General features: G+C 55.4%; 2 protein-coding genes across 3 annotated transcripts; both read left to right on the forward strand.

Annotated features, from left to right (window-relative positions):
• Nucleotides 1-974: 974 nt before the first annotated feature.
• DHRS13 (dehydrogenase/reductase 13) lies at nt 975-5,410 on the forward strand. Its single transcript, XM_027034542.2, has 5 exons — nt 975-1,249; nt 1,347-1,465; nt 2,479-2,602; nt 2,784-3,095; nt 4,688-5,410. The coding sequence occupies exons 1-5, from the start codon at nt 1,123-1,125 to the stop codon at nt 5,128-5,130; spliced, it is 1,125 nt and encodes a 374-aa protein (XP_026890343.1). The 5' UTR covers nt 975-1,122; the 3' UTR covers nt 5,131-5,410.
• A 411-nt stretch (nt 5,411-5,821) lies between these two features.
• Nucleotides 5,822-22,920, forward strand: FLOT2 (flotillin 2). Of its 2 annotated transcripts, none has more exons than XM_027034537.2 (11): nt 5,822-6,024; nt 12,372-12,453; nt 15,399-15,489; nt 19,111-19,234; nt 19,647-19,765; nt 19,883-19,996; nt 20,098-20,217; nt 20,307-20,521; nt 20,931-21,114; nt 21,412-21,561; nt 21,639-22,920. In XM_027034537.2, the coding sequence occupies exons 1-11, from the start codon at nt 5,976-5,978 to the stop codon at nt 21,675-21,677; spliced, it is 1,287 nt and encodes a 428-aa protein (XP_026890338.1). In that variant the 5' UTR covers nt 5,822-5,975; the 3' UTR covers nt 21,678-22,920. The 2 variants fall into 2 exon arrangements, with proteins under 2 accessions (XP_026890338.1, XP_026890337.1); XM_027034536.2 differs by lacking the exon at nt 15,399-15,489 and adding an exon at nt 18,022-18,112.
• Nucleotides 22,921-23,476: the final 556 nt, after the last annotated feature.

Raw genomic sequence — 23,476 nt, forward strand, 5'->3', positions numbered from 1 at the left:
GGGAGCTTCTTTACCTATTTCTACCACCTGTTAGGACCATCCCAGAGAAATTTTCTCCTGGAGGTCAGGTAACATATGACATTTCAGTCTCTTCTTGCTTCCCGTCGGAAATGGAGGGGATGGGCGGCAGAGGCACGGGGATACAGCTAATTAAGGAGTGACTCCTAACAGCCCTGGATGGGTGGTGCCACCCTGGCCACTGTGCCATCTCTCTGGCCTCTATAGGAAGAATAAGGAAGCATTCTAGAAGCTGAGATCTGGAAGTGAGGATAAGGAATTGCAGGACTTACTTATGGAGGGAGGGCAAGGCATCCAGGGCTGGACTCTCTCTCAGACATAACAGCATTCATGTGCACACATCCCTCCAGAAGGGAAGGACTCTGCTTCGCACAGATGACACCCAGAGGGCCTCCCCCCCCCGCCCCCCCCCCACACACACACCTTGTGAGTCCCTCCAGCAAGTCCTCAGCTAAGGGGCATGTGCACAAAGGACAGACACGTAGATGTTCATTCAAGTGCACACACTGGCAGAGACTACAGAGGCATGCACACACCTGGAGGGGCTCTTGGCCCACATGGGCACAAACACGTAAAAGGTACACACCTACAGGGTGTGTGCCTGCACACACCTACAGGGTACTTCCTGGGCCTGCAAGTACACACCCACAAGGAGCTCACACACAGAGGATCCAGAGGCACACACACAACCTGAGGGGCAATCCCAGAGCCCGTGGGCACATTACACACTCACAGAGTCATTCACACGCTCAGAGTGGGTGGATTCATGTACATAGCCAGGGTGCCCCTGCACACGATCACACATCTGGAAGGAGCTCATGCAGGCACACACCTAGAGGGCGCTGCCAGGGCCCCAAAGCACGCGCGCACCTAGGTGTTCCACAAGCACACACCCAGAGGACGTAGACGCATGCCTAGGGGGCGCTCGCACGGCCCACGCTCCCACGCACGCACACACACCCCTGCCCTGCCTCCCACCCGCCTCCGCCTCTGCCTCCGCCTTCTGGGAGGCTCGAGCCGGTGCGAGGCGGTTCGGCAGCCGCCGGACGGGCTCCGATCCAGGGTGGTGCGGGGCCTGTGCGGGAGCCCGGAGGCGCGGCCGGCATGGAGGCGCTGCTGCTGGGCGCGGGGTTGCTGCTGGGCGCCTACGTGCTTGTCTATTACAACCTCGTGAAGGCCCCGCCCTGCGGTGGCATAGCCAGCCTGCGCGGCCGCACGGCTGTGGTCACGGGTGAGTGCCGGAGGCCGGGCGCGCTGGTGGCGGGGAGGCCGGGCGGCGGGGTCAGCGGCCCGTCCGCCTCGGCTCAGCTACCGCCCGCCCACCGCAGGCGCCAACAGCGGCATCGGGAAGATGACGGCGCTGGAGCTGGCGCGCCGGGGAGCGCGCGTGGTGCTGGCCTGCCGGAGCCGGGAACGTGGTGAGGCGGCGGCCTTCGACCTCCGCCAGGTGAGGGGGAGAGGGTGAGCAACAAACAAACACACCCGGACACCGAGGGGGTGAACAGAGCGGCTTCCTCAACTCTGGTCGTTAAGTGCAGAAAAGAGGGTCTGCCGGTGCTCTGGCCACACAGGGAAGGGACACCAGACGAGAAAGCTAGGAGGTGGGCTTTTTGAAGGAAGTAATTGCTCTTCCTAAGATGTTTAAGGATCGGTAAGAGTTACAGTAATGAAAGACAGTAGGGAAGGGAACAGCAGAGGGAACAGCATATGCAAAGGCCCTGAGGCAAGAGAGCTGATTTGATTTAGGGGGGAAAAAAACTGAAAGAAAAGATTTATTGAGTCTGTATGGAGCACGAAATATGGAAGAAAAGAGGCAAAATGAAGAGGCTGGAGCCCCTGAGCCAGGGCTAGGTTCTGGAGGCACTTCTAGATCCTATTGAGGACCTCGGATTTTATAGGATGAGCAGTGGAGATACAGTGAAGCATTGGATCTGTCAGAATAGCAGGGTGTGGACTCAGTAGGGTATGGACTGTCAGAATAGCATTTTGAAATGAAACCCTCGGTGGCTATCAGAGCCTGGACTGGAGAGGACAGGAGTGGATGAGGGGAGACCAATGAGAAGTCTGTTGCAGATTTTAGGATAAGCAATAATGGGAAAAGGGAATGATAATAATAACAGCAAGAACTACCTACACAGTGCTGCCTGGGTGCCAGGCACTGTTCTAAGCGTTTTACATTATATTAACTCATTGAATCCTCACAACTCCATGAAATAGGTATTACATTATTCCCATTATTCAGGGAGAAACCTGAGCCCCAGAGAGGTTAATGTCACACTCTATCTAATAAAAGGCAAAGTCAAAATTTGCATCCAGAGTCCGCATACTTGTCCACTACATTCTAAGGCACAGGGGCAGATCTTAGTAAAAGTAGGGGGTGGACTCTCACAATTTGGTACCTGGGGAGAGGGAAGAGGAGAGAGGTGCCTGGTGACAAGCCCAGCCCTTGCTGCCCCACAGGAGAGTGGGAACAATGAGGTCATCTTCATGGCCTTGGACTTGGCCAGTCTGGCCTCCGTGCGGGCCTTTGCTACTGCCTTCCTGAGCTCTGAGCCACGGCTGGACATCCTCATCCACAATGCCGGTGAGGGGCAGCAGGTCCTGCAGGGGGGCAGAGGGTGGGCAACCGTCCCCTCCAGCCAGGCCTTACCAAGGGGCAGTGGATGTATGGAAAGGGTGCCCCCTACCGCTGTCTCACAAATGGGGACACTGAGGCCTTCGGGGATCCCTCTGGAGCAGTTGCTCATATCTAGCCCCCGCCCCAGGGATCAGTTCCTGTGGCCGGACCCACGAGCCATTTAACCTGCTGCTGCGAGTGAACCACATTGGCCCCTTCTTGCTGACACATCTACTGCTGCCGCGGCTGAAGACATGCACCCCCAGTCGCGTGGTGGTGGTATCCTCAGCCGCCCACCGGCGAGGGCACCTTGACTTCACACGCCTGGACCGCCCAGTGGTGGGCTGGCAGCAGGAGCTGCGGGCATATGCCGACAGTAAGCTGGCCAACGTGTTATTTGCCAGGGAGCTCGCCACTCAGCTTGAGGGTACTGGTGTCACCTGCTATGCGGCCCACCCAGGTAAGGCCTGGCTTTCTGACTGCTCTGCTTTGCTTTGATTCCCCCTCTCCCGTCCTCAACCCATCCTGTGCTCCCTCAGCCTCTCATTGAGCCACAGAAGCTCAGAACAGGAAGGAAGCACGGTACAAGGAGAGACCTGTTCCTTGCTGATCTTGGAAGGAGGCTCTCCTTGTCTGGGTTCTTCCTCTCACACCACTAATTTGGATGCTGACTCCTGGGTAGGGTATGGCAATGAATAAAACCCAGGTTCTCACCCCAAGAACCCATCCATATGACTGAACTCAGCATACGATGATGGTGATGATGATGATGATGATGATGATAGCTAATAATTATTCATTCGTTCAAAAAGCATTTACTGAGTACCTACTATGTACCAGGCATTAACCTTGGTGCTGGGAATAGAGCAGTGAACTTAAAACAAAGACCCTTTCCTTGTAGAATTTACATTCTAGTTTGGGGAGGGGGAGACTGCTAATAAATAAATATTTACAATGACAGGTGATGATAAAGTGCCATGGGAAAGATAAAGCACAGTGACAGGGATATGAAATGACAGGAGGTGCTGCTTTTTCTGCAGCAGGCAAGGAAGAGGTATCACTGAAAAGGTGACATTTGAGTAGAGGCCTGAAGGAGATGAACCAACCATGTGGCTTTCGGGGGAGAAGAGTATAAAGAACAGACTGATAGCAAGTGCAAAGGCCCTGAGGCAGAAGTGCCTGGGATGCTTGAGAAAGAACAAGAAGCCCCATGTGGCTGGAACAAAGTGAGAGCAGGAGAGTGACGAGAAATGAGGTATAGAGATGGGCTGGGTCATCCAGGGTCTAGAAGTCCACTGTAAGCATTTCAGCTTTTAGTCTGAGTGACTTAACTGATGAATAAAACCCATCTCTGCCTTACAGAACAGATCACAGGATAACAAGATCTGTCCTACGCATTTTACCATACTGCATTTTATTTTATTTTTTATTTTTTCAGAGAGAGCGTACGAGCAGGGGAGAGGGGCAGAGGGAGAAAGGGAGAGAATCTTAAGTAGGCTCCACGCTCGGCACAGAGCCTGATGCAGGGCTTGATGCCATGACCCTGGGATCATGGCCAAAATCAAGAGTTGGACACTCAACCAACTAAGCCACCCGGAAACCCCTACCATACTACATTTTAGATGGTCTTTGCCTAAGGCTCACTAGTAATTATAATAGTGACAGCAATAATCACAACTAACATTTATCAAGCTTTTATTACACTCCACATCTCTAATGTCCAAAACAGTGGCTGGTCTACCATAGGTGTTAGTTAATATATGTTTGCTGGCTAAACAAAGGAGCGGAACTTGAGCTAGGAAAAAAGATGTCTCCTCAGGCAGGGGACACAGCATGAAGAAACTGGGGCATGAGGAGGTACAGGAGTTTAGATGGAGAGGAGGAAGCTTGCTGTTGAAATGAGTGAGGTCACCCTGTGGGGGCCCTGAATGCCCACCAAATACTCTCCTGGTTTCCCTGGAACTGGACTCCATTCCCCACTCCCTTGTAGCCTCATTCTTATTGCTCTTCTCCTGGGTCCTCACCCACTCCTTCCTTTCTTCCCGTCCACAGGGCCTGTGAACTCAGAGCTATTCCTGCGCCACGTCCCTGGATGGCTGAGCCCACTTCTGCGCCCACTGGCTTGGCTGGTGCTGCGGACGCCAAGAGGGGGTGCCCAGACACCCCTGTACTGCGCTCTACAGGAGGGCATTGAACCTCTCAGTGGGAGATATTTTGCCAATTGCCATGTAGAGGAGGTGCCCCCAGCCGCCCGGGATGATCGTGCGGCCCACCGGCTGTGGGAGGCCAGTAAAAGGCTGGCAGGGCTTGGGCCTGGCCAGGATGCCGAACCTGATGAAGACCCCCAGCCTGAGGATCCAGGGACCCCATCTTCCCGGAGCAGCCCCCTCTCTGAGGAGCCCACAGTTTCTGAACCCCATCCCATCCCTCACAATTCACCAGACTTGTCTAAGGTCACACACCGAATTCAGGTTAAAACTGAACCTGAGCCCTAAATCTCCTAATCCCCAGGCTGGGGTGCTTTCCATGGCACTTGGTGACCCTTGAAAACCTGAACTGCATGCCAGGCCACGCCTTGGGCACTGAGGGGTTTGCAGGTTTTACCCCCATGGTTCCTTTCTGGAGCTGCAAGTTGTGTTCTTCTGAGCGGCTCTTTTCCTGGTGGAAGGAAATCATGGGCGATGATTTCTTCCTGAGAATAACAATAATCCCAGATTGAGAGGTGAGGGTGGGGGCGTGGTTAATGTGCCAGACATTGCTTCTCAAGAATTTGAATTCCCTGTTTCTGGTCCCCACTATGGATGATGCTGATCGGCTCTGGATGAGGACGTGGGGGGTTGTGATTTGATGCACTGCCAACACGGAGATTTACTGAACTTGGGCCCGTTGCAACCACGTAGCCAGGTAGTTACGTGACCCCAATTTGCAGAGGCGGGATTAGGCTGCATTGGTAAGGGACTCGCCCAAGGTCTCCCCGCGGGTAAGAGCAGCAGCGGCGGGACAACAGGGCCCCCGGCGGTAAGGTGGGTGCGGGGAGGTGAGGCAGGGCCGGGAGGTCGTTATGCAGGCGGCCGGGGGGAGGGAGTGGGGGGCGCCTTCCCGGGCGCTGTGGAGCTGGGCCTTGGGAAATGAAGCGCGTCGACTGCCGCCTCTCGCCCGCCGGCCCCGCCCTCCGCCGCTACACTTCCGGTGGGGCTGCGACCGCGGAGGGGCGCGGGCGGGCGCGCGGGCGGCCGCTGGGGGTGGCGGGATAGGCTGGGCGCGGCCGGCGGTGCGGGTGGTGCGGGCCGTGCCGTACAGGTCTCTGCGTTCCCCGCGGGCCCTCCGTCCCACCGGCGCCATGGGCAATTGCCACACGGTGGGGCCCAACGAGGCGCTGGTGGTTTCAGGTGAGAGGGCGGCGAGGGGGTTGGGTCTGGGGCGCCGGGGCGGAGAGGGTTGGGACGCGGGCTGTGCCCGCGAAGGTGGGTGAAGAGGGGGCGCGGGGTGGGTGCGGGGCTGGGGAGCTAGCGGGGACGGGCTAGGCCGGGGAGGGGCTCAGAGGGCGCAGGGCAGTGCGGAAGGTGGGGGCGCGGGTGTTGGGCCCGAGAACCTTACAGGAGGGGACCCCCCATTCTCACACTTGCGGTGTTCCGAGCCCTCGAGACTCTCCCTCCCACTGCGTGTTTTCCCGTGTTTATTCCCTCCTGTCTCCGCCTCCTCCTTGGGCACGGTCTCCTCCCCTCTACTCTACTGTGGCCTAGGGGGTCCCGAACTGAGGCCGGGGGGAGGGGACCTGTGGCTCCCAGAACGTAGCGGTTTGGCTGGATTCCAGGGCCCGGCCCTTGGGGTGGGTCTGAGGCTTTGGAGGGCAGGTGCCTGCCTGGGGATGGGGCCCTGGGACGGGGATCCTTTTGTTCCCGTTAATTCTGAGCGGGTTAGGGCTTGCTGGGGTTTACTGGCACTGCCCACCCCCGGAGATGCGGGTGCGGCCTCTACAGGTTGAGAAACCGGGTTCTGGGCTGTGTCGCCGCGGTTGCAAAATGCTACAGACTCCAGAATTTCTGGGAGCTTAGGTGGGGCTTGACTGCTGTGCTGGGGAAGGGAGAGGTATCTTTGCCTTAAGGCTGCTTTTTAAATTGTGTATTTGGGTATCTTGAGAGGTGGCTGAAGCCTTTCAAGCCACCAGTTTGTGCAACCCCTGGCTGGCTCACAGGTGCTGGGAAGGGTGGTTTCCTGACAGCTTGGAGGCCTGTGGCTGCAGGAATCCTTCAGGTCTTACTTCCTACTATCAGTGTCAATTTCCAGCCTGTGTGCCGAGTTGTTAGGGCTGGCTACAGAAGTGGGTAGAAGAGGGTGAGCTAGACCAGGGTTTGTAGCTGCCCCCTGGGGAGGTGTGATGAATCCACTGGGAACTTTTACCCCAGAACATGGCCTCTGGCTCGGTTTGGATCTCAAAATCAGTCTCTCCACTGGGACAGGAAATCCCGGCCCTCCCTGATCAGGACCCTCCTACTCTTGTAGGGAAGAGCAGACAAGACCAGAGGTGGCCTTGGGATTTAGGAGGGAGACCCCCAGAGAGCACTGAGGCCAGACTTGCACCTGTCTCCCAGACCCCAGTCCTAAAGAAGACGTTGAGAACCTGAAAATCTGCATGGCACTTTCTCTTGTAGACTTTTCTTTCTGGAAGTCCAGACCCTGAGCTGAGGAGACAAAAGCTCCAATCCTGTCCCTGTGGAGAGACTAAGGGATGAGAGGAGCACCTGAATTAGGCTGCTCTGTACCTTCCACTTGCCGGAAATCTGGTCTTCTGGCCAGAGGCCAATGCAGTGGCCTCCCTCCCCTGTTTTAGGAGGGAGCGGAGGCCGTGCCGAGAATTGAGGGCACTGTAGTCAAGGAAGGGTAGGAGAGAAGAGGGAGGGATAAGGCTCAGGATAACAGAACCTGGGGATTTGAGCCGATCAGACGGATAGAGATGCAGCTCTCCCTCACAGAACTCCCAGCCCTGCCCCCCACCTGGTTACTTAAGCCTGCATCTATCTAGGTCTGGAGGCATCACATTCAGCCCAATTTGAGAAGGATGCCGTTAAATCTCCTGGTCATCTTCTGCACCTGAAAAGGCTGGAGGATTTTTCCTGGTTGTCTAACCTCCCTTCTTCATTCTGTAATATCAAACCTTTTTGTCTCTCTCTCTCTCTCTCTCTCTCTCTCTCTCTCTCTCTCTCTCTCCTTTCAGCAATTTTAAAGGGGGAATCCAAACACCATACATCTTTCTCTCATCTCTACACTAGGTCAGAAGTTCTTAACCTGGGGTCCGTGGGTAGAATTTAGAGGTTTGTGCGTTTGGATGGGGGAAAGACATGCTCCTGACCTTGTCACTAACCTTAATTGAAAGTTAGCCTTTCTTCGGATTATAAATGTCAGCCACAATCCATGTTAACATTAGCAGGTATTTTCCTACCATACTGCCATTGTAGCAGGTACCTTTGAAGTCATTTATGCTCTCACTGAATTCTGCTTCTGAAACCATCACTACACTGTATGTTAACCAACTTGGATTTAAATAAAATTTCTTTAAAAAGTGAGTAGTTTTAGCATCCCTAAATTCTACTCCTGAAACCATTACTACACTATATGTTAACTTAGATTCTTTTTTTAATTTTTTTTTTTAACGTTTATTTATTTTTGAGAGAGAGACAGAGCATGAACAGGGGAGGAGCAGAGAGAGAGGGAGACACAGAATCTGAAACAGGCTCCAGGCTCTGAGCTGTCAACACAGAGCCCGATGTGGGGCTCGAACTCACAGACTGTGAGATCATGACCTGAGCCGAAGTCGGACACTTAACCGACCAAGCCACCCAGGCGCCCCTATGTTAAATTAGTTTAAAAAAAAAAAAATATATTTACGCTCATCAGTACTTGAAGTTTAGCTAGTTATTAACCACTAGATTTTATTATTTAATGTGTTACTATTTCACACCTATTACTATGTATTACATGTCACACATTTGGTGGTTTTAATAATTATCAAATTAATAAATAATTTGATAAATTATTTTATTTGACAAATAAATTTTTATTTGACAAAATTATTTGACAAATAAATAATAAACTTTCAATATAATTGTTTCTTATGTATTTTATGCATTTATCAACATTCCTGCTTTGCTGGACTACTAACAGGGGCTGTGGCTCAAAAGAGACTAAATCCCCCTTGTAGAGTATGGTCTTCTGGAGTAGTGGGAAGAAGATAGAAGAGAGGCAGGAAGGGAGCAGAATATTCCTGAGAAGGTAGAGGGATGGACTGGGTCTGGAGGGGCTAAGAATGGAACAGAGGTTGGCGTGTAATTCTTCAGTTTGGATACGGACAGGGCAAAGGCAAGTAAGTTGAGTTAGAAAAAGTGAGATAAAATTAGAAGAAACTTCCAGGTGTGAAGAGAGTGAAAGCTAGGGACGTCAAGGAAGGGGCACCTGAGTGTCCTCTCTTGGGCGTGGTGCTCAGGCTCAGTGTGACCAGGAATCTGGGAGGGAGATGCCTTTCAGGGCAGGAAGCTGCTGGGGGTGGGGCAGACTGGCAGTACGAGCTTCCTGTTGTTGCTACCCCTGGGAACTTGGCCATGTTGCCCTTGGCCAAGGCCCAGCTTCGGCTGTGGCAGCCTGCTCTCAAGGTCAAAGAATAAGTTAAAGGTATAGGGTGGACACCCCCTCCCCCACGCGATCCCACCCCACCTTTACCGCTTCCACCCCCAGCACAGTGAGAAGTGCCCTGGAACCCGCTGGAGGCCCCAGCCCTCACCAGGCCCAAAGTGAAACAAGCTGTGATTTTTTGACCCTTTCAGTTTCTCCAGATCCCGAGATGGCTTAGGTTTCAGGTTGACTGCTTGTCCTTAGAGGCCTCCCTTACCCCACTCCCCAAGGCAGAGAAGCCTACGCTAGCTTCCCTTGAGCAACAGCCTTGTGGACAGTTATTTCCCCCTCCAGAGAAACAGGCCTCTTTCCACCCCTACTCACACTGCGGGGCTGCGCCTTACTCCCTGGACTTCTGGCTCAGCTCCTTGCACACTGTGCACAGAGGCAGGCCCAGGAAACTGGGTTGGCTCTCAGGGAGCAGTCTCGGACACCAGTTCTTTAAGGTGCCAGGCTTTCTGCACTAGTGAGGTCTTTGTCCTTCGCCTCCACCTGTCCAAAACTTGTCTCCGGTTCTCTGTTCTCTGTGTTGTCTCTGGTTCCGTTGTTGACTTCACCACCCACTCAAACCTGTACTCTGGAGGTGCACCCATGTGGTAGCCAATAGCCACTTAAATTTAAATTAAATCAGAGGAGAGCCTGGGTGGTTCAGTCAGTTAGATGTCCAACTCTTGATTTCGGCTTGGGTTGTGATCTTGCGGTTCATGAGGTCGTGCCCTGAGTCCGGCTCTCTGCTGACAGAGCGGACTCTGCTTGGGATTCTCTCTCCCTCTCTTTCTTCCTCTCTCCCATGTGTATGCGCATTCTCTCTCTCAAAATAAATAAACTTTAAAAAAAAATTTTTTTTGTTAGAAATTCAGTTCCTCGGTTGTACCAGCCACATTTCCAGTCCTCAGTAAGCACATGTGGCTAGTGGCTGCCATATTGCACAGTGCAGCCATAGAACATTTCCACCCTCTCAGTTCTCTTGGACAAGACTGCTCTAGAAGTTACTCCATGACATCAGCCACCATGTCTTGCCTAAGTCACTGCAAGAGGCTTCTACCCAATCTCCTTGGCCACCCTGCCCCCTTCTTCCACCTTGTGCAAAGTGGTGTTTCTAAAAGGTAAATGTAATTTTGTTGCTCCTCACCTTAAATCCTTGTGTGACCACCCGCCCCCGCCCCCGCCCCCCCGGCCATCACACACACACACACACACACACACACACACACACACACACACACCCAGCTCTTTGGCCTGATACGTGAGACACTCTATGATCTGGCCTCTGCCCCTCTACCCTGCTTGTACCCCGCTGTGGGTCCTCAGAGACACTATAACCCAGCTACATGAAACTACCCCTGACCCTTGACCTTTGGAGGCACACACCCTAAGGCTTTCCTGGAAACTGAAGTCTGTGAATACAGAAATGATGACACCCACTGGCTTTTTCCCAAATCCCATTTCCTTTGAATCATCTGTTTCCTGCACATTTTTCTGCACTGCAAGGAAACTGCCCCTCTAGCTTTTACTAAAGTTTTCTTGAACTCAGTGAATAATTTTGGTATTATCAGTTCACAACAAGAATTTCAGGAATTGGTTCTTCTCACTTCTGCATAGACATTATGCCAGCATGCTGGACATGTCTACAGCTGGATCCGAGTTGGGGCCCGATTCAACATTCTGTTTAGTTGATATAGTTTTCAGGAACCACTTCCTTAAAAAAAATTTTTTTTTTTTACATTTGTTTGTTTTTGAGAGACAGAGAGAGACAGAATACAAGCGGGGGAGGGGCAGAGAGAGAATGCGACACAGAATCTGAAGCAGGCTCCAGGCCCCGAGCGGTCAGCACAGAGCCTGACACGAGGCTCAAACCCATGAACTGTGAGATCATGACCTGAGCCAAAGTCGGACGCTTAACCAACCGAGCCACTCAGGCGCCCCATAAGAATGAACCACTTCCTTTTTAGGCCTTTTCTCTTTGTCTCCACTTCTGCCACTGGTACCACAGGTTGGCCTTTGTTTTGAGGCCTTGCCTTCCCCATTCACTCCCATAAGAAGTACACAGTCACTCTGAAGCCCTGGAAGTAGAGAACCAACCTTACTGAGATGTGTCTGCTGGGCATGAGCAAGGATCCCATCTTGGCTCCAAGACACCTCACTCCCTTCAGCCTCCCAGTGCCCCCTTGCCCCCCGTGTGCCCTGCACCCCTTCTTGTTCTGCACACTCCCTGGCACATGGTATTACAATTATCTCAGGAAAAGTTCCCACCTCCTTCAAGATAGAAATTGTAGGGGCGCCTGGGTGGCTCAGTCGGTTAAGCATCCAACTTCAGCTCAGGTCATGATCTCACGGTTCATGAGTTCAAGCCCCACGTCGGGCTCTGTGCCGACAGCTCAGAGCCTGGAGCCTGCTTCGGATTCTGTGTCGCCTTCTCTGCCCCTCCCCCACTCGTGCTCTGTCTCTCTCTCTCAAAAATAAATTAACATTAAAAAAAGATAGGAATTATAAATTAAAAAAAAAAAGATAGGAATTGTATCTTCATCTCTTTATTCCTAGCACAGAAACAGTCTACTTGTTTGCTGAATGAATGGTTAAATGAAAGATGAAGCTTTTCCTGCTCACTCCTGCCCACTGACTTCTGTTCTCTGAAAGTGCTTACATGCGGAACCACTCACTGGATAGCCTTCTTTCTATGCAAATTGTCTACCAAATTGTCTGTCTCCCTTTTTCTTTTATTTAAAAATTTTTAATGTTTATTTATTTTGGGGAGAGATCGAGAGCAGTTGGGGGAAGGGCAGAGAGAGAGGGAAAAGCAGGCTCCAGACTCTGAGCTGTCAGCACAGAGCCCAGTGCAGGGCTGGAACTCACGAATTGCGAGATCATGATCTGAGCTGAAATCAGAGGCTTAACCGACGGAGCCACCCAGGCACCCCTGTCTGTCTCTCATTTTTGTGTAAGCTCAGCACCCAACAGTGGGGTTTGTCAACTGTCAGAGTGAGTAAAGGCCCAGAGTTGCTGTTGGAGGGATGGGGGGTAGACAAACCCAAGAACTGACTGACCAGCAGTGGTTTGCTTTGCTCTCCAGGGGGCTGTTGTGGTTCTGACTATAAACAGTACGTGTTTGGCGGCTGGGCCTGGGCCTGGTGGTGTATCTCCGACACTCAGAGGTAAGGGCCCAGGGGCTGGGGAACCTGGCATCCTGGTGGGCAAGGGAGAAAAGGGTTTCCAGCCTTCCCCGCTTCACCCCCCGGTCAGCTAGAGCATCCTCCCTTGCCACATTCCCATGCTGGGGGCCTTCTAAGAAGCAGGTGAGATGGGTTGCACAGGGACACAGGGGGTCTGTCTGCGGGCACCTTCTCCTTAGTGGGTATGCTTTTTCCACTGGAGATGTCACTTCTGTCCCAGAGAATCCAGGGTCATGCCCAAGCAGAATCCTGACTCCCTGAGCCTAACTCAGTTATTCTTGCAGCCCTATTCCCTGTGGAGAGGAAGGGCTGAAGAGACCCACACACGCCCTCACCCGTGCAGGCCTGGACAGTGTAGGCAGGGCTAAAGGGCAGAGAATGACGGATGCACATTGTGAAGGGCTCCATGATAGCCACAGCTTACCGACAGGGGGTGGGGATCTAAGGAACTGGTGCCGGGCTGGGCAAAACAGGTCTGGACCTCCTCAATCAGTCTGGAAAGACTCACCAGAGGAAGGGACATTGCAGCCCCCCAGAGGGCCCCCAGAGGGCTCTCCCTGGGGCTCCCCCAGAACCCTCAGCGGGACCAGACTTGGCCTGGGCCTCTCCTGGCTCCCTCACTGCCTACCCACAAGGAGAAGAGGTGTGCCAGCCACTTTTCCACCGTCACCCCCTTCCTGACTATGCCCAGATCCTTCCAGGCCAGGACCCACGCAACAGGGAGGGGAAGTGATGGCCACCCCGGAGGGAAAACAGCAGCGATTGCGGTGGAAATCCCCCTCTGGCCCAGCCCCCCCAGTCAGCAGAGAGAGGCCCTCCGTGGCTGTGCCGAGCTCTACGCTTGAGACTCCAGGGGGACTGAGGGTGTTGGCCAGGGTCAGGGCCATGGGGAAGCAGGTCACCTTTTTAACTTCACTGATTTCCCATAACCCCCTCTGCTCTCCCCTCACTTTGTTCTGCCCGAGTTGAGGAATCCTGGGGACTCTCCTGGCTCAAGGCCAAAAGTGTCCGAGAGTATAACCAGTACTGATCACAACTTCTTCTCAGGAGGACACGAGGCCCTCCTGAGTGGGCCAGTGGCCTGTCGGAAGCCATGGGGTGCCCTCTCCAGAGGTACTGTCACCCCACCCCACATGCCTTGCAGTCCTGGGATGACCGAGTAAGTCGTCCAGACACTGCAGTACAGCCAGTCCTGGAGAGTTTGCAACTTTACCCAGAGACTTGTCCCGCACAGGCATCCACTGCTAGGGTGACACGCCTGCAGCCCTTTCTCTACGTTCTTGGCACCCCCTCCTGCTTTTTGCTCCAGGCAGCAGAGCCCCAGGAGAGGAGAGCCAAGCTTCTCTGACAGTACGTTTGGAAGTAAGGAGTGGAGGGCCTTGTACGTCATCCTGGGAAACTGACCTCACACACTCAGGCTTAGCATTCTCCCTCTGGTGCCACTTGCTGGGTAGTCTAAGCCTGGAGCCCGCCCCTTCCTGGGCTCTGTGTCCAAGGGCAGTCCCTTCCCCGACCCCTAGCCTACCTGAAGGATGTCTCTACAAGCTGGGGCTTCTATTTCCCTAGGCCGACAGGAAGAGCCCCTCAGGTCAGAGTAGAGGCTTCTAACCCAGCCTGGATTCTAGCCTCCCCTTCGAGATACTTTCCGCACACCGCCCTCCAGGTCCCCCACCTCCGTTGTCAGCCGTTCTTCGCCAGGCTCGATGAAACCCTGCCTGCTGCACTTTGCCGCCACATCCTGTGCTGTCCTGAGGCCCTGATGTGGCAGCTCTCTCCCTTACCTGAGTGAATCCTCCACCTCTGGCATCTGAGCTGCAGCCTCCTGTCTTCCCTCCTTCCTTCCCTCCTTCCCTCCCTCTCTCCTATCTCCCTCTCTCCTCCTTCCCCAGAAGAGAGCTTAGTGGGTTCCTGTCTGAGTCCTCTCAGGCCAAGGAGTGCCAGTATCAGGGGCTCAAATGAAGGCAACCTTTCCACACCTGCACGGCCAGAGCCCCCCGGGCTGGCACTGTGCTGGGTGAGGCGGGGCTCCCATCCCCCACCCCCATCCCCCAGTCTGCCTGCCTCTGCTCCTTCAGCTTCTGCCACTGTCCTCCCTTCTTCTGGTTGAAGGAAACTGTCCACACTGTCAGCATCCCGGCTTCTGCCTGGCCTGCCACCCTGCACTCACTCGCACACACGTGCTGCGCGAGGGAGGCCCAGCTAGGGTGGCCTAAACAGCTTCAAGACGCTTCATTTTCTTTGCCATGACTCTCTTTGCCTCTGCCCAACTTTGGAAATCCCAAAGTGAATTACCCCGTCACCTCCCAGTTGTCCCTGTGAATATTGTGGGAGGGACACACTTTCTCCTCCAGCCTTCCTTGACACCTAGCCCCCCAAATCAGAAAATCCAAGGTTTTCTTTGGGCTTTCCTGGCCCTAAATTGCCTACTTAGTGATATGTAACACAAACCCAAGCAGGATTTGGTATTTGCTGTGGTTCATTAATCCCCAGAGTGGCCTCTTCTGTCCAAATTCTGGAAACACAGGTTTGCCTGTGTTTGGAGAGTAGAGTCGACACTAAGTCTCCCAGACTCTCCTGCCAGGAGTCTGCCAGGAGTTTCCTGGGAAAGTGAGGTGGTGGGCAACCCAGGTGCCCTGTGCACAGGCCTCCCGACCTCAGGTCGTAGGCTTTTTCCCCAGCCCAGCTGCTCCTCCTTAGAGGAGTATGGGAAAAGAGACCCAGAGGCCTCAGGCCAGCAAGGGGCCTTCCTCTGTCCCCCTACAACCCTAGGCTGAGCTGGCAGTAGAGGGCTAAAGTACTAAGAGCAACCCCGCCCTGCCCCAGGCATCCGGCATCGTTGCTTGTCTGGTAACCACTGTGTGTGTTTGCTGTGTCCCCTCCTACCCCTTCCTTTCCCTACCTCTCCCCTCCCCCTGGCTGCTCCTCAGACTGTCTCTGGAGGTTATGACCATCCTGTGTCGCTGTGAGAATATTGAGACGTCGGAGGGGGTCCCGCTATTCGTAACAGGGGTTGCACAGGTAATAACCCACCTGCTTCCTCCTCTGTGTCTAACCTTCTCTCTTCCTGCCCAGCGGGGCCTGGCAGGCAGGAGCCAGATGGACTCCCCTCCGAAAGTGTGCCTCCCTCCCCTCTGTTCCCGCCTGTGCTGCCGTGGGTGCCAGGATGGACCCCTAGAGATCCCCAGCTCCCTTGCCCTCACTGACCGGGGCTGCTAGTGGGGAAAGAGCAAGGGATTCTGGAACCCCTCCCAGGTCCGCTAGTGAATGTCCTTGGATGCCAAGGGGTAAGTTGAGGCAGGAGACACAGGCCCCTGTGTGCCAGAACTCGGCTGTCTGGACAGGAAGGGTTCAGTCCCAACCACTCCAGGTCCTGCGGAGCCCGTTGCCAGCCTCCCGTCCATGCTGACACCCCAGTGTCGAGCCCTAGCCCTCCTTCTCACAAGGCCAGAAAATGGGTCCCATGAAAAGTTCTGTTCATTAGGCTCCTCCGAACTCCTTGCCAGGCATCAGCAAAATGAGCCTTGGCCATTCCCTGCTCCTAGTTTTTGTTGAGAAGGCTTTGAGAAAATCTCTTGTCACTAAGATTTTAGTTTCCCTGTGTGCGAAGTAGGGGAATCATGTCCTCTACGTGTTCTGTAGGGATATTGGAAAGGCAAGTAAAACAACATGAGGGCTTTTTGAGATTTTTGGAAAAGAAGTGCTAGAAAAACCTAAGCTTTTATTATTAATCTGGTCTCTGTGTGTGTGTGTGTGTGTGTGTGTGTGTGTGTGTGCGCGCGCGCGTGCACACGCACATGGGTGTGTGGTATTTTTAAAGTTCATTTATTTTATTTAAAAAAATTTTTTTTAATGTTTATTTTTGAGAGAGAGAGACAGACAGAGCATGAGTGGTGGAGGGGCAGAGAGAGAGGGAGACACAGAATCAGAAGCAGGCTCCAGGCTCCGAGCTGTCAGCACAGAGCCCAGTGCGGGGCTCGAACCCACTGACTGTGAGATCATGACCTGAGCCAAAGTCAGACGCTCAACCGACTGAGCCATCCAGGCACCCCAAGTTCATTTATTTATTTTGAGAGAATGTGAGAGAGCAAGCAGAGGAGGGGCAGAGAGAGGGGAAAAAGAGAATCCTAAGCAGGCTCCACGCTATCAGTGCAGAGCCCAACACAGGGCTGGATCCCACCAACTGTGAGATCGTGACCTGAGCCGAAATCCAAGAGCTGACCGCCCAACCAACTGAACCACCCAGGTGCTCCCCAGTCTCACTTTGAAAAGCAAGTGGCCCGATGTCTCGCTCTTCACTGCCATGCAGCTGTAGCCAATGAAACCCATTCCTGAGCCAGGGTGTTCGGTAACTCCCAGCGCTTTCTTTGTAATATGCAGGTGGTCATCTTCATTGCTTCCCTCAGCAGCTCCCTGTTGAGCGCCTTCCCAGTTCCAGGCACTGCGGTGAGCATCAGAAAGCCCCTGCCCCCTCAGAGCCTGCATGCTGGGCGCCCAGACCGGAAGGGCCCAAACATCATCTTACCAATCCCCTTACCTTGCTGGAAATTGCCCTTCCGGCTTCTCAGGCACAACCCCGCACCACCTCTCCCTTCCTCACCCAGCCTGCCGGCTCTAACGGGGAAGGGGACTGTCCCCACCTTACCCACTCCTTGTAGCCGTGCGCAGGCAGGCTTCGGCACGGAAGCCTGAGAAACTCAGAGCACTTTGTATGGAACCAGTAGGGTCCCAGCCTCCCTCGACACCCTTGGCTAAAGAAACCCCGCTCTGCCTCCAAACTGCTACTGACTTGAGACAACTGCAGATATCTATGTCCCTTTTAAGCTGGGTGATGTGGACCCTGGAGATTGTCTGGGCCAGGATGCCCTCGTGTGACCTCAGCCCGGTTCCCCACTTGAGCCACCTGGGCCCAACCCCAGAGGGTAGGCTTCAAGTCCAGCCTGTTGCCAGGTGGAGGGACCGGGCAGGACTCCCCTGGCCAGGCGCAGACGCAGGGTCACCTCTGTCTCGGCCCAGCAGCGGGCATACTCCTAGTATGCCAGGCTAGTAGGCAGGGCTCTCTGGACAGCCTCCTGGGGTGCCTTGAGGACTGGTGAAGGCCCCTGGGGGGACATTCAGATGGCACCCGTGGATGACCCACACAGCCCAGCCCGGAGTACCAGCGCTTACGTGTTTTTCCCAGGACACACACACACACACACACACACACACACACACACAGCTACACCTGGACTCTCCACACTGGCCCAGACCGCCCACAACCACTGCTCTACTTCCTTTCCCTACTCTGCAGGCCAGGCTCATCTGAGCAGACATGTGTGCCGTGGGCAGAACACTTACACTGCTTCCCCCGGAGCCACCCGCACCCACGCTGCTCTGCCTTCCCACCCATCTCCCCACAGACTCCTGACTACGACCCCTCAAAGCGCCCACCCCACCCTCTGCAGCAGGACCCCTGGCCTGTCCCAGTCGGAGCAGTGAGGTATTGGACTCTCCCCACACCCCAGGCCCTGGGCCCCCAGACCCATGCCCCTGTTTTGCATTTCTTGGCAGGATTTCCCTAGAGATTATGACGTTGCAGCCCCGCTGCGAGGACGTAGAGACGGCCGAGGGGGTAGCTTTAACTGTGACGGGTGTCGCCCAGGTATAGTAACTCAGCAGCCCCACGCATGTCCGTTGAGCTGCCTCGTCCCTGTGCCGGGGTTTGGGGGGAGGAGGAGAGGACGGCAGCCAGGGGCAGTCTCCCTCCAGTGCCCCTTCCCCTGCCCCCCTTCCAAGAGAGGGTCATCGTCACCGGAATGTGCTCACTCGGCCTCTTGGCCACTCAGTAGGACTAACAGACACCCCTTCTCTCCTCAGCGGGCTCGCAAGAGACAGAACCAGTGCTGAGGGCTCCTGGCTCACTAACCCCACCCCATTCTTTGCAGGTGTTGGAAGTGCCACGCCCCAGAATCCAGGCCTTCCCTGTTCCCTGGGGAGGGGGCTAAAGGGGACCAGAGGGGAGGCCACGTGAGGCAGAGGAGTTGTTGGAGGCTGCTTTATGTTCCCAGCTCGGGGCCAGGGTGAGGGGCTTCCTGCTCCAGTCCAGTTCTCAACGTCACAGGGCAGCAAGGTGCAACCATGCTATAGGCTCCTGGTGAGGGGGTGGTTGGCTTAATACCTCGGGTATGAAAGGCAGGTGGATACCTACCCTCGGTGGCATCCCCCTAGACCTGTCTCCTGCCCTGTCCAGGCTCTCTTCCCTAGTCTGTGTATCTGTGTCCCTATCACTCATTTTCCTTTTTGCCCTCTCTGCCCCTCAGCCTGCAGGTCTCCCACCTGTGGGGAGACTGCATGGGAGGAATTGGCTAACGAGGGAATAGTGAGTGGGCTGAGGGTGGGGAGACAAGCCCCAAATGCCCAGCAGAGAGGCCGTGTCAGGGCCCGAGGCTGCCAGTGAAGATAAAAATTGTCAGTGTAAGAATTCCATGTGTGCTCTCCCCACCAGAGGCCTCAGACAGACTCTGTCCCCTCCTGGCCCCTAGGCCTCCGGGTCTGAGAAAAGAGGGGAGGGGCACGGCCACCATCCTCCACATCTCTGGGTCTGGGGACTCCATCTGCCCCCCTCCAGCCTGGTTCAGGCGCCTCTGTGACTACTGGCAGGTGAAGATCATGACGGAGAAGGAGCTCCTGGCAGTGGCCTGCGAGCAGTTTCTGGGCAAGAACGTGCAGGACATCAAGAACGTCGTCCTGCAGACCCTGGAGGGACACCTGCGCTCCATCCTTGGTAAGGCCCTGCCCCTCCCAGGGACCCCTCTGCTGCCTTTGAGGAACCTCGCAGGCTCTTCAAGCCAGGGCCAGGGAGGGGCGTGGGGCAGGGCAGGGAGGTCTGTCAGTCCCACCAAGGTTTCCTTTCCAAACTTCAGGTGACTTGAGGGAAAGGGGAGGGCATTGGGATGGGGAGGTGAGGGGCCGCCAGTCTGGCCAGGCTCCTGGTGTTGCTTGAGACACTTTTCCTCATCCAGCCTGGACTCTGCAAGAGGAGGCTCAGTGTTAAATACTGTGAAGAAGAAACCCCGGGAAGACCCAGCTCAGACTGCACTATGTGGGCATGCAGTCAGACTGCTGCTTGTATGCCTCGTCCCTTCTGCGGTGGGCTGGGCCCCCAGGGAACCAGCCCATGATCCCTCTGTTCCCAGGGACCCTCACCGTGGAGCAGATTTATCAGGACCGGGACCAGTTTGCCAAGCTGGTGCGGGAGGTGGCGGCCCCTGATGTCGGCCGCATGGGCATCGAGATCCTCAGCTTCACCATCAAGGTGCAGTGCGATAGGAAGGCTGCAGCCCCCCACGTCCCCCTGGGAGGGGGGTGTTGGCAGGAGGGGCACCTCTGTACCTATGACTCTTCCCAAGGATGACTCCCCCTTCCCTCCCAGGACGTGTACGACAAAGTGGACTATCTAAGCTCCTTGGGCAAGACACAGACTGCCGTGGTACAGAGAGATGCCGACATTGGGGTGGCCGAGGCCGAGCGAGACGCAGGCATCCGGGTACGTGGGCTTTCCTTCCTGCCCCCAGGGCCAGGGATCTCGGGGGGGTGGGACCATGGTAGGTTGAGGGAACCCTCAGCACCTGCCCCTCCTTCTGCCAGGAAGCCGAGTGCAAGAAGGAGATGCTGGATGTGAAGTTCATGGCAGACACCAAGATCGCCGACTCCAAGCGAGCCTTCGAACTACAAAAGTCAGCTTTCAGTGAGGAGGTCAACATCAAGGTGAGGAGCCGTAGGGCATCCCAGGTTGGGGCTCAGGGCTCGGGACCTGGCAGCCAGCCTCTGACGTGCTGCCCTTCTTCCTGCCGCAGACAGCCGAGGCCCAGCTGGCCTATGAGCTGCAAGGAGCCCGTGAGCAGCAGAAGATCCGGCAGGAAGAGATTGAGATTGAGGTTGTACAGCGCAAGAAGCAGATCGCAGTGGAGGCACAGGAGATCCTGCGCACAGATAAGGAGCTCATTGCCACAGTGCGCTGTCCTGCCGAGGCTGAGGCCCACCGCATACAGCAGATCGCCGAGGGTGAAAAGTGAGCGCCCCTGGCTGAGGGGGGGACTAGTCAGGCTCCTCTCCCATCCACCTCTCCAGCCCCAGCGTGGAAGCCGCCTCTCCCAGCACCTGCTGACTGAGGTGGGGGTGTGCCGCCTTCCCAGTGGGATTGCTGTTGGGAAGGCTGAACTAGATAAAGGAGACCTGAGGGCCCGGTATGGTACTTGGCACAGCGGGCATCCTGGCCAGTCCCTGGCTAGTCTCTCCCATTTGCATCTGGCAGCTGGTGGCCTCTCTCTGCCAGAGCCTGAAGAAGGCACCTCCCTCCTTAGGTCCCCAACCCCTGACACCCGGCAGAGCAGAGGGCTTGAGGGTTTGCTGGCCCCCAGGCAAGGCTTGAGGGCCCCCTGGCACTTCGCACTGATGCTGCCTGGCCTGAACTCCTGCAGGGTGAAGCAGGTCCTCTTAGCACAGGCGGAGGCTGAGAAGATCCGCAAAATCGGGGAGGCGGAGGCAGCAGTCATCGAGGCGATGGGCAAGGCAGAAGCTGAGCGGATGAAGCTCAAGGCTGAGGCCTACCAGAAATATGGGGATGCAGCCAAGATGGCCTTGGTGCTGGAGGCCCTGCCCCAGGTGAGGCCTTTGCCCCGGGGTGGATCCGGCTGGGCCTTGTCAGGAACACAGCGACGGGCTGGCTAGAAACATTAAATGTGAGAGCGCTCGGCGGGGGGGTGGGGGCAGGAACCCTGCAACAGGCACAGGCCCATCCCTGGCCCACTGGGTCTCACTGACCGTGGCTTGCAAATAAGAGCCACCCAAGCTGGGGTGGGGTTTAGGCGAGGTGGAGAAAGGAAGGGGAGATGCTGGACGGGGCAGGGCAGGAGGACAGAGTGCACCAAACCGAGCCCTCCCCCCACCTCCCCCACCTAGATTGCTGCCAAAATCGCCGCCCCGCTGACCAAAGTCGATGAGATTGTGGTCCTCAGTGGGGACAACAGCAAAGTGACATCGGAGGTAAACCGACTGCTGGCCGAGCTGCCGGCCTCTGTGCACGCCCTCACAGGCATGGACCTCTCTAAGGTGAGTGCTGGCCGCCTGCGGGTGGGGCAGTCACGGGCCGCAGAGCCGAGGCCTCACGGCGCCTCCCTTCCTTGCAGATACCCCTGATCAAGAAGGCCACCGGCGCACAGGCGTGAGGCTCCCAAAGACCTACACCCGTCAGCAGCCGCCCGCCTCTCCCTCCAGCACCCGTTTTCCTACCACAGCGACAACGGGAACGCTACTGACTCTGGTGCCTTATTTTGTAGGGACCAGAAGTGCTGCGTGTTCAGGCCTTCTGTGGCTGTCTTCCCTTCTGTCCTGTCTCTAGCTGTCTCCTTCCTCTCCTCCCCCCACACCTTCACTTTCACTGCCACATTCATCTCGTTGGTCTCTTCCACCCTCCTCTCCCTGTACGTCTCCTCCTTTGTCTGTCTTTTTCTGTCCCTCTCTGCTCCCACCCTCTACACACATCATGTAGTTTAAGCTAAAGACGTGTATTATAATCACTGTCTGTCTCGGGGGGCAGTAGCCCTGCTGCTCCTCAGAATCCTGGTGCCTTGAAGTTCTCTGTGCATCTGTCCATCCTCCCCGTGGCCCTTGCCAAAATTTGGCATGGGTGCGGAGGGTCTGGGTAGGATGGCCACCCTCCCTTCTCTTGGCTTGGTCTTCCCAGCCCTAAACCCGACCCCAGGAAGTCCCCAGCCTCACCTGCTCCAGACCCCCTCGGCCTAGCCGGGCACTGCCCTACTTCAGCCTCCCCCAGCCCCAGGCCTGCTCTCCTACCTTAACCTCTCTCTCTCTACCCAGGGGCAGAGGCAAGGCCTCCTGTCTATAGCAGCTCCCTCAGTTTACTACTGCCTTAGGAGGCCCCTGCTTGTGCTCAGGGAAGTCCCCTTCATGGACATGTCCCTACTAGGTGGAGTGGGGCTTGGTCCCAACTCTGCTAAACTCTTTTGGGATCAGGGTCTAGCCCCACTGGGGACTAGAAGGTGTGTAGACCGTCTTCCTGCTAGGGCTGTGCTGTCCTGGGTATCGGGCCAGGCCCTTCCAGTGGGCAGGGCTGTGCCAACCCTATACAGAGTTGAGTGCTGTAGACTGGCCAGACTCTATCATATCCCCGTGCCATCTTTCCTTCTGGCCAGAGTGATAGGGTTCCAGCCATGGGGAAGCAGCCCAGTCCTCTGTCTTCTTGCTCTAGTGGAGACAGAAGAGCCCGGGGCCCAAGCATCCTGGCGGGGGTGCTGTGGGTGTCCAGCAGTCCCAGTGTCCCACTTCTGGCTCTGCCCCAGCCTGTGTAGCTGTTCCTGCATGTGGATGCTGCATGTCTGGTCTGGGGCTTGGATGCTGCACTGCCCCATTGCCTGTCCCTTCTGGTAAAATAAAGATCTGTTATGCCTATGCCCTGTATCGTCTCTTCTGTGAGAGTGGAGACTAGGAAGCAAGAACTAACCAGGGGACATCCCCTGCCCATATGCCCATTCAGCCTCACAGTTACACTTTGTCTGTTCTTCCCCATGGTAGCCACTGGAGGGCATCAGCACACTGGCCTTGCCCCCAGCAGCATCCTGGGGCAGGGTGGCCATTGGCCCAGGTGCTGTGTCCAGATCTGAGCCTTGGGAGACCTGGCTCCATCGCAGGCAGAAGATGGAAGGGGCTGCCGGGCTCATCTCCCCACTGTGTCCACCCTGAGCCTCACTCAGTACTGGAGCCCGTTTCTCAGGCGTTAAGAACGTGAACTCTGGAATCAGACTGCGTGGGTTTAAGTTTTAGCTCTATTGTTACCACCTGTGTGATCTTGAGCAACTATCTTTATCTCTCTGGGCTTTAGTATTTTTCTTTTTCTTTTTTTTTTCTTTTTTTTTAATTTTTTTTTTAATGTTTATTTATTTTTGAGACAGAGACAGAGCATGAACAGGGGAGGGTCAGAGAGAGAGGGAGACACAGAATCTGAAAC

Source organism: Acinonyx jubatus, chromosome E1 (genome assembly GCF_027475565.1).
Source record: "Acinonyx jubatus isolate Ajub_Pintada_27869175 chromosome E1, VMU_Ajub_asm_v1.0, whole genome shotgun sequence".
Classification (NCBI taxonomy): Eukaryota; Metazoa; Chordata; class Mammalia; order Carnivora; family Felidae; genus Acinonyx; species Acinonyx jubatus.

Bases quoted from the DNA above. Each gene is read 5' to 3' on its own strand.
- DHRS13 (XM_027034542.2), top strand. From the start codon at position 1,123: ATGGAGGCGCTGCTGCTGGGCGCGGGGTTGCTGCTGGGCGCCTACGTG. The intron at 2,603-2,783 runs GTGAGGGGCAGC...CCCCCGCCCCAG, and splicing joins CATCCTCATCCACAATGCCG to GGATCAGTTCCTGTGGCCGG. The intron at 3,096-4,687 runs GTAAGGCCTGGC...TCCCGTCCACAG, and splicing joins CTGCTATGCGGCCCACCCAG to GGCCTGTGAACTCAGAGCTA.
- FLOT2 (XM_027034537.2), top strand. From the start codon at position 5,976: ATGGGCAATTGCCACACGGTGGGGCCCAACGAGGCGCTGGTGGTTTCA. The intron at 6,025-12,371 runs GTGAGAGGGCGG...TTTGCTCTCCAG, and splicing joins CGAGGCGCTGGTGGTTTCAG to GGGGCTGTTGTGGTTCTGAC. The intron at 19,766-19,882 runs GTGCAGTGCGAT...CTTCCCTCCCAG, and splicing joins TCCTCAGCTTCACCATCAAG to GACGTGTACGACAAAGTGGA.